General features: G+C 40.0%; 1 protein-coding gene across 1 annotated transcript; it reads right to left on the reverse strand.

Annotated features, from left to right (window-relative positions):
- Positions 1–895: 895 nt before the first annotated feature.
- Positions 896–6,547, reverse strand: sec22bb (SEC22 homolog B, vesicle trafficking protein b). Its single transcript, XM_069679906.1, has 5 exons — positions 6,379–6,547; positions 4,675–4,784; positions 4,361–4,521; positions 2,590–2,736; positions 896–2,468 (listed from the first exon to the last, which is right to left on the reverse strand). Exons 1-5 carry the CDS (start codon positions 6,451–6,453, stop codon positions 2,314–2,316), a joined length of 648 nt encoding a protein of 215 aa, XP_069536007.1. The 5' UTR covers positions 6,454–6,547; the 3' UTR covers positions 896–2,313.
- Positions 6,548–9,952: the final 3,405 nt, after the last annotated feature.

Genomic DNA, 9,952 nt, shown 5'->3' on the forward strand with positions numbered 1-9,952 from the left:
TACCTCAGGTTGAAGCATCACACTGCTGCTTTGTAAAATGACAATGCAAGCAGTTGTTGTATAAATTGTTACACGCATGAAACGTGCATCTGCAAACCGCTTTTTCCTGAACTTGTTTTCATACTCTAGCCTTTATGTTCCCATCTTTTAAAGTTAACCTACGATTTGGAGTTCAGCGAGCAGGAGGCCGCAGCCGGCAGCAGAAGTTGTAAGTCTGGGAGATTTTGCAGTCTTATTTTTTCCAACTGCGCCTGTGCAACACTGAGGAAAGCACTCCACCTGCTGGTCAGGAGTGGTATCAGCAGACTGTGTTACTCGTGGTGAACGCCATTAGAGACAGGAAGGTTAATGCAGGTCAGAATATTTCTGCAAAATTGGTGCAACAATAGCTGTGAAAGTGACACCAACACCCGTTAGCTCTTTCCAAAGAAACCCTCTGTTGATCTAAAGGAAATAACTGTCAAAGTAACGTTTAGTTATGTTATTACTGTACCTATGAAAAAGTCAGTTTCATACTCGGGTCGGGTCGAGTCGAGTCGGGTTTGATAACATTTTTAAATGTTTATGCTCCCCTCATTTTATATGCAGAACCTTGTTTCCTGGAAGTCTCCTGAAGCATACTTCAGATCACTTGGATGGTTATATGAAACCTGTCTTAAAGGCTGCAAAAAAGGCATATAAAATAAAACCCCCCACCCTTAAATAACATTATTTTTTGCATTAAATAGACAAAAACAGAACCAGAGCTTTAGTTTACAATATGGTCTTAGTCCTAACCTACAGGGAGAATTTCCTGCAGTGTTATAACACAAGAATCTGAATATGTAATCCCAAGAGCCCCTGTTAAACACGTCACCGAAAGGCCCTCTGACAGAAATGAGTGAGTTCTGTGCAAATGATTTTATTCGTAGATAGCAGACAGAACAGAAACAGAGACTGTGTCCTCTCCAGCTGTGAGAAGATGGCAGCTGCCTCTAACACACCTGTGTCTCTCAGCCTAAGGCAAATTATAAATTGGGCCTATACGAGTAAACTTTATACAAAATAAAAGGACCCATCCATTTTTTTTTTTTTTAAAAGGCCTGTTAACAGAAAGGTGATGATCCACACAGTGACGGTGCAAGAGAGGGAAGGGGAGAGTGGACACACTCGGTTAAGGTGAAGTTAGGGAGAGTATGAAGATTATAGGGTGGGCAGGGGGTTGATGCCCGTAGCTATTTTTGGACTCTCCCCTTAGAAGAAACCCTGCCATAACAGTTTAAGATGAGATTTATATATTAGCGTAATAATTATGTAAACAGTATTATTTCAATTCATGAATGCCGATATTCTGTGTATCTCATATTTAAAGCATTGTTTCTATGAGTTAGTTTAACCCTGATTGAAATAATAGGAAATAGTAATGTCAGGATTGTTGACTTCTGACATTATAAAAAGCAAATGTATGATTCACTGTGTAAACTAAACTTATCTCTTGCAATAACTTGATCCCCTTTACAGGGTGGGGCTGAAATATCAGTTCGGAAGTTGCCCTCCCTCTATGTTTGAAAAAAAAAAAATCAGACTATCCTCTGTTCACCACAAACACAATATACCCCCCTGTAAAGTAGCATTTTGCAAGGCTTCCATAGAATTAAAAAAAAACAGTCTACTTAACATTTCCTATGTTGTTTTAAACCTATTCACCTGCCTGAGGATTAATGTCCTTATGTGTCTAACTGTAGTACATACTGTATATGTTGTCCAGGCCCGTCAAGCCATCCCTGCTATGATTACAATGTTTATGAATGCTTGATGTTCTGAGGATAAATAAAGTTATGTTTTTTTGCTTTTTTTCTGTATTATTTAGACAGTTTACAAGGATTAAATCAGTCCTGTTACAGTACAGTACAGCTTTGGAAACTCACAAAACAGGAAATTACCTTTTCTCTTCATTTTGCCTCCAAACTTCAAAACCAATCGTGAGCAATTACCTTCAAACACAAAGTATTTAACCACACACACATACTCACTCGCGCGCGCGCACATTCACTCATTTCCTCTTAGTCTATCCCCCATCTACTACCGCATTTTTATAATTGTTAATAATAAAACTATGCATTATGACATCATTTATATTCAGATCACACATCCATGGACAGGCGAGGACAGAATGGGCGGTGGGTTGTCTGCAAAGTCTTATTAAGAGCAGGGATCCTGTTTTTAGTCGAATGTGACGGCTTGTCTTAGTGTCTGCAGACTGTGCAGCTCCTTTCTCACTTCAATACCTCCTCTTCCTCCAATACCTCCTCTCCTTCTCCGCCTTCCTCCCTCTCAGAGCCACCAGAAGCGCACATAGACAATGAGCATGATGAAAAAGACACCGCCGGCTGCCAGCTTGGCATAGGTGGAGCGGGTATTGAGATACTTTGCGTCGCTCCGGTACTTCTTCGACAGGCTGGACAGGTTACTGGCTTTGGAGTCGAGTGCTGCAGGGAGAAACCGGAGTCATTGAAAGAAGAGGAAAGGAGGAAGAGGCACAGATAATGACGATCATCCCATCTAACTTTTATTATTCAGAAGTACATGCTGCATTGGTTGATGACTTACCAGAGAGAGCCTCTCCTCTCTGCAGCACCTCCTCTATGTTTGCCACCATGATCCTCTGTACGTCCTGGAGCTCTGTGTTGATGCTTCCCAGGTTCCTCCTCGCTCGGCTGTCAATGTACGATTTCTTCGTTTTTTGGATGTAGGTGTCTGGGGAGATAAAAGAAAAACAATTAGGAACAGCCTGGTGAGTTTTTTTACCTGTCACATTAAATATGAGAATGGCTGTCATGTCTTTGTTCCACAGTCCTGGTAGACTGTTATTTATGCTTATTACACGGCTGTGTTAAGTACTTGATTCTGTTTAGTTAATTAGAGCATTCTGTGGTCTGGTATTCCTTAATAACAGACCGTTTTTAGGGATTCATCACACAATCTGGAGGACAAACTGTAATCATATCAATCCGCCGAAAGAAGTCCGGTAAATTTGACGTCGGTCTGTTTAAATTTTATATTTTTACCTTCCCCTTTAAATGTATACATATATTTTTTTGCCATAGATGTATAAATTTAGCTCGAAATGTTCTTTCTTATTTGATTTTAAGTACCACTTCCCTATTTTGTTATATATATTTTATTTAATTATATTTTATGTCTTTTATATTTATTACGTTCCCCTTTTTAAATGGAGCACCCCAGCTAAAGTATTTCACACACTTGTACTTGTATAACCGGAGTGACAATAAATATCTTGAATCTTGTTTACAGAGGGAAAAAAAGAAAAGAGACAAAACGCGGAGGGAAAGCACAAAACATTACGACAGGGAGATCTGCAAAACTGAAGCCGGAACATGAAGTAAACATTAAATTGAACACAGTACGGGATACGGCGGTGTTTAAAAATGGTGTTTGGAAAAGAAAATGTCAACAGACACTTACAGTGGCGAGACAGAAAACCTCAATCAGGTGCTGCGTTGGTTTCTGCGGTCTCGTTCACTGCGTCTTACGTCACCATCAGTGGAAATGTTTCCATTTAATGTGTGTAAAAACAGCTAGCCTAGCTCATGTCAACAGAAAATGTCAACAGACACTTACAGTGGCGAGACAGAAAACCTCAATCAGGTGCTGCGTTGGTTTCTGCGGTCTCGTTCACTGCGTCTTACGTCACCATCAGTGGAAATGTTTCCATTTAATGTGTGTAAAAACAGCTAGCCTAGCTCATTTTAAGAAGGCTTCAGTTAACCATTGCTAAGGACGCAGCTCTCACTGTGAGTGTAAAACACTGTTTTTTATCATTTCCAAATCAATATTAGATCCACTTAATGCAGAGTGATGTTTTAGTTTATGTTTTTCAAGGCACCGTAGGATAGCAGGTAATACAGTGCGACGCGAGAAAAATTGAGGCTAGAGTTAACTAATGTGAGCAAAGTCTCCTGGAGGCTCAGTTGTTATTTGCCAGAAAACTGTCTAAGAAGATGTGATGCAGTGGTGGGCCGGTGAGTTGTTGCCCACAGCAGCAAGCTGATAGTGGTTGAGGTAGCGTTGCATGATTTCTTTCACGTGCAGTGGCCACAAGAACCTGTTTACAGTTTGCAAGAATTGTGAGCCTGAGAACTTGTGAAACAGGAAAACAATTCAAAATAAAATGAATAATATTGGCCTTAGGAGAAAAAAGATCCCTGACATTTGTTTTTTACCTATATAAAAATAGACTACAGCTACAACCTTTTATTTCAAAACTGGTACCAATCAGTGGCGTGACCAGCGCTGCAACATGCTTAAACCATCCCAGAGTAAAGTCATTCTGTTGGTCCTGTCTATCTTGTTTTCTCACCAAATTCAATGAAGGAGTAGGGCCGGGAGACTGTGGGGACCCTCTTTCCGTGCTGCTCATGAAACTCTGCCTGCAGGTCTTCTAGGTAAGCAAAGGCCAGCTTCTTAGGAAAGCTGGCCTCGCACAGCACAAGGTAGCACACTCCTTTCTCTATAAAATAGCTGCAGGAAGAGCATCAAAATGTGAGAAATGCATGGTGAAGTTGGTATGGGCAATTCTAGTTTTGACATTATAATAGGATGGAAACTATTACAGAAACATATTATATTGTATTTTACATTAATTTTAGTGCACTATGATATATATATACTCACTGAAATGACATGGAACCAGCCTCTAAAGTGCAGCGTGTGGGACTCTGGTCATTGAGTTTCCTGAAGAGCTGCTTTGCTTGACTCTGATACTGCTGAAGGTCCCGACCCAACTAAACAGACGAACAACAAACACATCAATAACCTAATTTCTCACTCAGAAAATGTGGTGTTAAAATCAGGGCAAGAAGTTTACTTTTGTTTGCTACATTTGCAGGAAACTCTGAAGTAAATTTCATTATATTGGTACCACAGGAGACATCAATAACAACAGTAATGTTGTTGCCTGCTTCTCTGTGTGACAAGACAAGCAAATATAGCAACCACCTACAGTCCAGATTTCATTCTTTTTTTCCACAGTGGTTAATTTCTTGCCCAGTAATGTGTGCTGAAAATAAATAGTTGGCGTAAAAGACAACAGACACACTCAGCAGTGTGAAGGTTTTAAAAAGAACAGACAGACTCTCCAGTGCCAGATTTGACTGGTGGATGGGATTTCTTTCTCGTCGGGTGGTGCTGACTCTAACGAATGATTCTTTACAGCAACACTGTAGCATCACAGACATATGAATGATGTTGAAGCACACAGCAGAAACACAACAAACCTTTTCACTTCCCTTTTTGAAAGCAAACGAGAGAGTGAGGGAAAGAAGTTAGACTCAAAACAACTTCACATGTTACAATGCCATCCACATGAACATTTTTCACATGTTAAGGTTTGTGTCAAAGGCCACGTAAGTAAATTTCAGTCAGCCTGAAACTATGTTTTCTAAACTCAGTAAACAGATGAAAAAGCCTGACAATTGTGTTGTCAATGAAATGTATAATTATTGAATACAAAGGAGTAATTTTGTCTCATCACAACAAATCATTCATTCAAAACTGCTAACAGAAATACAACAATTAATGTTGCAGTTAATAGTAGGCCTACAGTATACACCTGAACCACTCGGCAGGTGGGACAGTAGGACAATTTTTTACAATTTAAAAATATAATATATCAGCTGGTATTCATTTATTAATATAAATACTCTTGGTTTTAACGGGTATTAAAATAATTGCAAGCAAGCTATGTACTGAGGCAGATGATAAATAGTGAACGTCAGTGCCTTCTGGTGGACAAATTATGAAATAGAGACACTGTTTCTAATTTATGTCCAACAGATCTTTGAGCTTTCTGTACAACAATTCGCATAACTTGTACGCTTTAATACATACGTATACAACCATGTTTATGTTAAGAAAGCATGTGTTGGTGGGGCTCTAATCTAAAATATTAAACTAAAAATAGGTAAACTACGCTTTAATGCAGATTTGACTAGATTCATTCTGATATTAAACCTAATAAAGAGCATGGATTGCAGTCTGCTTTGATATTAGTACAAAATGTGTTAAAGATCTATATTAGACAGGCTTATTAAAAGGCGGTAGAAGGATACCAAGTCAACAAAGCGTATAGGTGAGGTTGTGCAATGCTCAAATTAATATGGTCAGGGTTGAAACACAGGAAGCCTGTTCTGTAACTCCGAGGAATGACTCAGTCAAGTAAATAAAAAGCTGCTACTGTGTACATTTTAATAGAGCTATAGCAGCTCGTTCATTTTAGCTAACGTGTCAGTTTAGCATTTGTATTTACTGCTGGAGCCTGTAGTGATAACACCACCAGACAGCTAGCGACCACAGAGGCAAAATAGCTAAAATTTTAACCTGCTCGTCCTCCTGCATCGAGGCGGCTAACGGCAGGCCGTCAGCCAGCCGAGCGATCATCGTCAGCAGCACCATCTCTCCGCTGTGTCCGGGTGTTTCTCCGCCGCCCGCTGAAAACTACAGGTAACTGGTACCAGTGTTTGACAGGCTGTAAAGTGACAACACCACAGGGCTGATGCGCTGAGCTGGCCGGAAACGCTAGAGCTTTGGGTGTCACAGCTAAATAATTCCGTCCTCCCCCGATGCTGAAAGAACTATTGTTCCGCATGACTTGGACTTTTTGGACAAAGTTAGTCCCTAGAGGGCATTACTATACACTCGTAGTTGCTATGAAATTGTTTCATATCAACTACTTATTTGTCGTCCTACACATTCATTAAATTATTATTATTACTTATCTCATGTTTCCACCCAATTGCCTGATTGCAAAGCATACATAGAATAAAGAATAAAATAAATAAAATAAAACCTTTATATAAGTCTATGCTCAATCCACAGAGTAAAACCTTTAGATTCGACAGAAAGCACAAGGAAAAAGCTAAGCATTATTGCTTTCATTTTCAATATAAGCCCAAACTATTTGTGGGACACTCTATTTGAGTTGAGTCATTACAGAACCCATCTTTCCATTTCCCTTTTGCTTATTGCACAGAATGATATCACTCTTGCTCCACTAATTCTTTATCATCCTTTACTCTGTGGAGCAACCAAAGATTTCAATGAGTCATGTTATCTAGTAGTTGTAGATGCTAAATGTTTGCAGCAGGGGTCAGCCTTGTTCACTTTTAGTGAAAGCGTCTTCAAACACCTGCATTTACTTCAATGTGAGAAAAGTGACATTTTCTCTTTCCAGGAGTTTAAGGTACTTCTTTTTTAAATGAATACACAATTTATATGAACTGAAAAAGCTCTGAGCTGTGGGAAGAATCAACTACAAGCTGATCATTCATCACTGATTGGAGATGCAGTTTTCAGATAGTGGGACAGTTCACCAGACCTCTTACGACCTCTCACCCTTGTGGCACAAAATTCTGAGCCCTGTGAAAAGGCACGCTCGATGGACCCCTCTCACATCCACCTGTATTCATTCTTGAGGCCAGGAGTAAAATGTATGACAGGCTGAGAGCCGTAGAGATGGAGCACAGAGAAAGAGTTGCTTATGAGGCCATGGAGAAGCTCAAGAGGGAAAGAGAGGAGAGAGAAAAAGTGGAAGAAGATCTGAGAAGACAGAGAAAAGAACGTCAGGAGGAGAGGAGGATGCAGGAGGCCAAAGACAGAGAGGAGGAAGAGAAGAAGGCCAATGAATGGAAGGCCCTGCAGAAAGCTGAACAAGAAAGAAAGGCTTCAGTGGGAAAAGGTGATGCAGGTGGAGGAGAAGCCTGTGAAAAGGGCCAGGTACACCATCAGTGCTCTGAGAGAGGAGCAGCAGAGGAGGCGAGAGGATGCTGAGCTCTGTCATCTGCCAAAAGTGGGGGGCGAAGCCAGCCACAATCGCCTGACCTCTGACCTGAAGGCCGACAAGCAGCAGGGCAAAACGAAAACCCTGATGAACAACTGGGTTGGAGAGCAAAAACCAGACACTGAGGCTGTCGAAGAGAAGCTCCACCTGAACAGCTCCACCTACCTCCTCTTTACTGCGAGAGAAGTCCCAAAGACTGAAGGTTTATATCATATTTACAACATGTTTCTTTATCCTGCTTATTAAATACTGTACACATTGACCCCTTAAGTGGGTCATATTTGACTAAAAATTATGAATTTTGAGAATTTTTTAATATTGTTTTCTAATTTTACAATATTTGAAAATTTCATTTTATGTGAGCACCATTATAAATTCTTGTCTGTCAAACTGAAACTTTTATCTTCTCTCAACTTAAGAAAAACATAGAAACAGCCAAACCCAGCGAGCGCCTGCAGGGGCTGCCGGACAAATGGAAGGTTGGGTACTGGATGGACAAATACCGGGACCATTCAGAGAGAAAAGATGAGAAGAGAAAGCTGAAGGCTGAGGAGCAGTATGCCCGATGGACTGCTGTCAAGGTATGCAGAGCCGGCCATGTTTCCCGGCATTACGACTGTTACACTGTAAGGTTTGCTGCAAACTGAAACAACATCCTCATATCTGTAACAACTGGTGCTCAGAAAAAGACTCAAATGCAGGGATCACACGGAGAGCAGCAGGCGGAACAGTCAAGTCAGGAAGTAGGTCATACACAGGAGGTCAGTCAGAACAGCAACAGTACAGATCAGGGTCAGGCAAAGCAGAGGTCAAAAACACACGAAGGCAAAACACAAGAAAAAAGGCTGGAAAGCTTGTTGCAAAAGAACGAAGACAATCTGGCAGAGTACAAGTGAAATGGTGGTGGTATATATACTGAACGACTGATTGGAAATAGACAACAGTTATGGCTGATTGCAAGGCGGGAAACTTACAGGAAATGACATCAGAAAGTGAGGATGAAACTAAACTTAAAATAAAACAGGAAGTACAAACAGAGTCCGTGAATCATGACAAAATCTATGTTTCTTCTTTGCTTTGTTTCTTTGTTGTTTTGTAATTTAGCACATTGCAGTGAAACATACTGATTACCTTCTTACATAAACTGATAGTTAAGATGTGCTTACATATATTAAAGTGATACTTAGGTTGAGGTCAAGAGGCTACAAGACAAGAGTCTACAGCCATGTTCCTGCTCTGTGAGGCTAAACTCAGGCACAGCAGAGCTTTAAGCTTAATGCTAACGTCATCGACCTAACATGCAGATGGTAAGCAGGTGTAACGTTTAAAGTGTTCACCATCGTGTTAAAAAGCACTGAACACAAAGTTCGGCCAACGTCACCATAATTCATCCTTCAGGGACCTCAAGCGGCTGAAGAATTCAAAAGTTTGAAAAACTGCAGAGAGAATTAAAACGGGAAAAAACAAATTCTTCTGATACTGAAAAAATTGAGATAACGATTAAAAAAGAGATAAATCCAGAATAATGAGAGGAGGGTGATGCAGTGATAGATATTCTGACTAAAGCGTATAAACAGAACAGCTAGAAAATGATTTCCAAACTATACCAGGGATTCCAGAAGCAGGAAAGGAATAATACTGGATTTTTTGTATAGCCCCCCACATTAAATTCAGCAATCTCAGTCACAACGACAGTGCTGTAGATGGTGCAGGAACAAGGATGCCAGTTACTCCCATCATATAAAAAATAAAAAAATCTTTGGGAATATGTTTAGCTCTGAGAAAGATTTGGAAATATGGAATTCTTACTGATGTTAAGGTCCTTTATCTAGGTGTAATAAAACAGTATGCGATGGTAGAATAAGGCTGGTATTAGTGTAAAATACTGTGTATTGATTGTAAAAACACAATTACAAAAAAAGGATACAAATCAGACCCTCTTTTAATGAATTTCTCTAAATGGCTGAAAGGAGCAAAACAAGGAGATATTAATTGCTTTTATAACAGTGGAAATCATAGCACCCTTTTGTTTTTATAGAAATGAGAAAATGTATTAAATAAAAAGAATCGGTGGTGACAGCCGAGAAACAGTACAACACAAAACATCTGTAAAAC

This window comes from Semicossyphus pulcher, unplaced genomic scaffold, assembly GCF_022749685.1.
Source record: "Semicossyphus pulcher isolate SPU_LCO1_2020_fin unplaced genomic scaffold, fSemPul1.0.p SCAF_4, whole genome shotgun sequence".
NCBI classification, from domain to species: Eukaryota; Metazoa; Chordata; class Actinopteri; order Labriformes; family Labridae; genus Semicossyphus; species Semicossyphus pulcher.